Raw genomic sequence first — 2,195 nt, forward strand, 5'->3', positions numbered from 1 at the left:
AATTTTGATCGAGAATATTCGAGATAATTTTTTAACTTCGTCGTGGAATATTCGAGAGAATTATTCTAGTTTTGGTTGGAAAAATATCCCATAGATAATCAATCTGAAAATATTCGACAGACAACATTTCTAATTTTGATCGAGAATATTCGAGATAATTTTTTAACTTCATCGTGGAATATTCGAGAGAATTATTCTAGTTTTGGTTGGAAAATATCCCATAGATAATCAATCATTCCTTTTAATTTAGCCAAAAATTTAGCTAAATTGAGTGGATTTTCAGAAGCGTAATGATGCAATTGTCTTATTTTAATTTAAATTATGCTAATGCTTACTTCTTTTTCAATGATAAGAAAAACCGAAAAAAAAAGTTTTAATGAAATATTTATGAAAAATGAATTTAAGCAAATGCTAAATGTCAACTAAAAAGATTTACTTGATTAATTTAAATAACACTAGCTATCAGATGTGATCATTCACTGAATATAACAGGAATCAAGCGTCCGGTTGCTTCCATTTTCCGGATTTCATTTTCATTGTATTGGTATTAGTTTCAATGTCTAATAAAAAGTATAGCATTTTTCTTTTTTATTCAATTTTTTTTATCACAAATAAATCTCATTTTTTGAAAGCAATTCACAGATTAATTCAGGAATTACACTAAAATATCAGAATATCTTGCCGAAAGATTTTTTCCTACAAAAAAAACCGGAAAATAACTGATACAAAAAAAAAAAGGACAAAAAAAGTCTTGGCCAATTTTTTGTTCATAGCCAAGAGTTGATGTAATGGGAGTTGAATGGAAAATTTTCTCTTAGCATACATATACATATCTTTATGCGTAGACAAATCAAATCTATCGCTATCATTAATATAGGATTGATAAATTTGAGCAAGAATGATTTTAATTGATAGAAATGATAAATTATCTTATCTTAATTCATTGAAAGAGTGTAATTATTGATTAATGCTTTTTTTTTTTAAACTTTTGATCGCTTCCATTCTTATTTATTCTTTTTTGATCATAAAGATTTATCACAAAGTCATTTTTTATCACTAAAGATAACAATTGTTCGGACAATTCTTTTCGATCATATGATGACAAAAAAAAAAAAAAAATGTGAACAGAAAATCATCCGGAAAGTGACATTGATATAAGCATGAAAAGATTAAGTTTAAGGATTAAAAAAATTCAAAGATTGTACGATATGCCAAAACCGGCATGACCGATTTTGTTGCCTATAACGGTTCAAGTTTGAGATTTTGCTTACCTGAACATTTTTAATTGGCTATATGTTAATTGCCTATGCAAACAATAACAATAGCTTAATAAATGCATGGAAAATTATTCGTAATTAATCAAATATTTTTCATTCCAATGTAGCATTTGCATGTTTTACAGTAAAGTGATAAGATACTGTATTGTAGAATAGATTGAAATTTATAAATTGATAAAAGACAAGAGGAAGAAAACGATAGAATGGACGCTGTCACAAAGTCGTCACCAAAGGCTGCGAAAAAATCATCGCCAATTTATGCAAAAAAAGCGGTGGAAGAAAACAATTTCAGTCGTGAAAATCGAATTCTTAGTCAAATAAAGCGTAAAATTGCCACTTATCAGGTGGAATTTGATAATATTACAAATTATCATTCATAAATCAACAATGCGGATATGTTTAAAAAATTAAAATAAACAAAATTGCCACTTATCAGGCGGGATTTGATAACATTATCAGTCATAAATTATCAATGCGGATATATTTAAAAAATTAAAACAAATAAAATTGCCATTCGTTAGATGGGATTTGATAACATTACAAGCTATCATTCATAAGTTATCAATGCTGATATATTGAAAAAATTAAAATTAATTGGAAAAGAATGACATATATTGAGTGGATAAGATGGCTTTGATAAAATGATCAAATTAGCATACCAAACATGCAACAAATGTGTAAACTATGAGATCAGTGATACATTTTTATAAATGAAATAAATATTGGGTGATAAGATAATTTCGATAAAATGATAAAATTAGCCTTATAAAAATGACAAAATTAGCTAAAATGATAAAATTAGCCTTATAAAAATGACAAAATTAGCTAAAATGATAAAATTAGCCTTATAAAAATGACAAAATTAGCTAAAATGATAAAATTAGCCTTATTAAAAATGACAAAATTAGCTAAAATGTA

At 26.4% G+C, this 2,195-nt stretch overlaps 1 protein-coding gene across 1 annotated transcript; it reads left to right on the top strand.

Annotated features, from left to right (window-relative positions):
• Nucleotides 1-1,480: 1,480 nt before the first annotated feature.
• On the top strand, nt 1,481-1,657 carry LOAG_18818 (hypothetical protein; the record flags this gene model as incomplete). The annotated part of the gene is made up of 1 exon (XM_020451481.1): nt 1,481-1,657. The coding sequence occupies one exon, from the start codon at nt 1,481-1,483 to the stop codon at nt 1,655-1,657; it is 177 nt and encodes a 58-aa protein (XP_020304732.1).
• Between the last annotated feature and the right edge of the window lie 538 nt (nt 1,658-2,195).

Source organism: Loa loa (assembly GCF_000183805.2).
Source record: "Loa loa unplaced genomic scaffold supercont3.552, whole genome shotgun sequence".
Lineage (NCBI taxonomy): Eukaryota > Metazoa > Nematoda > Chromadorea > Rhabditida > Onchocercidae > Loa > Loa loa.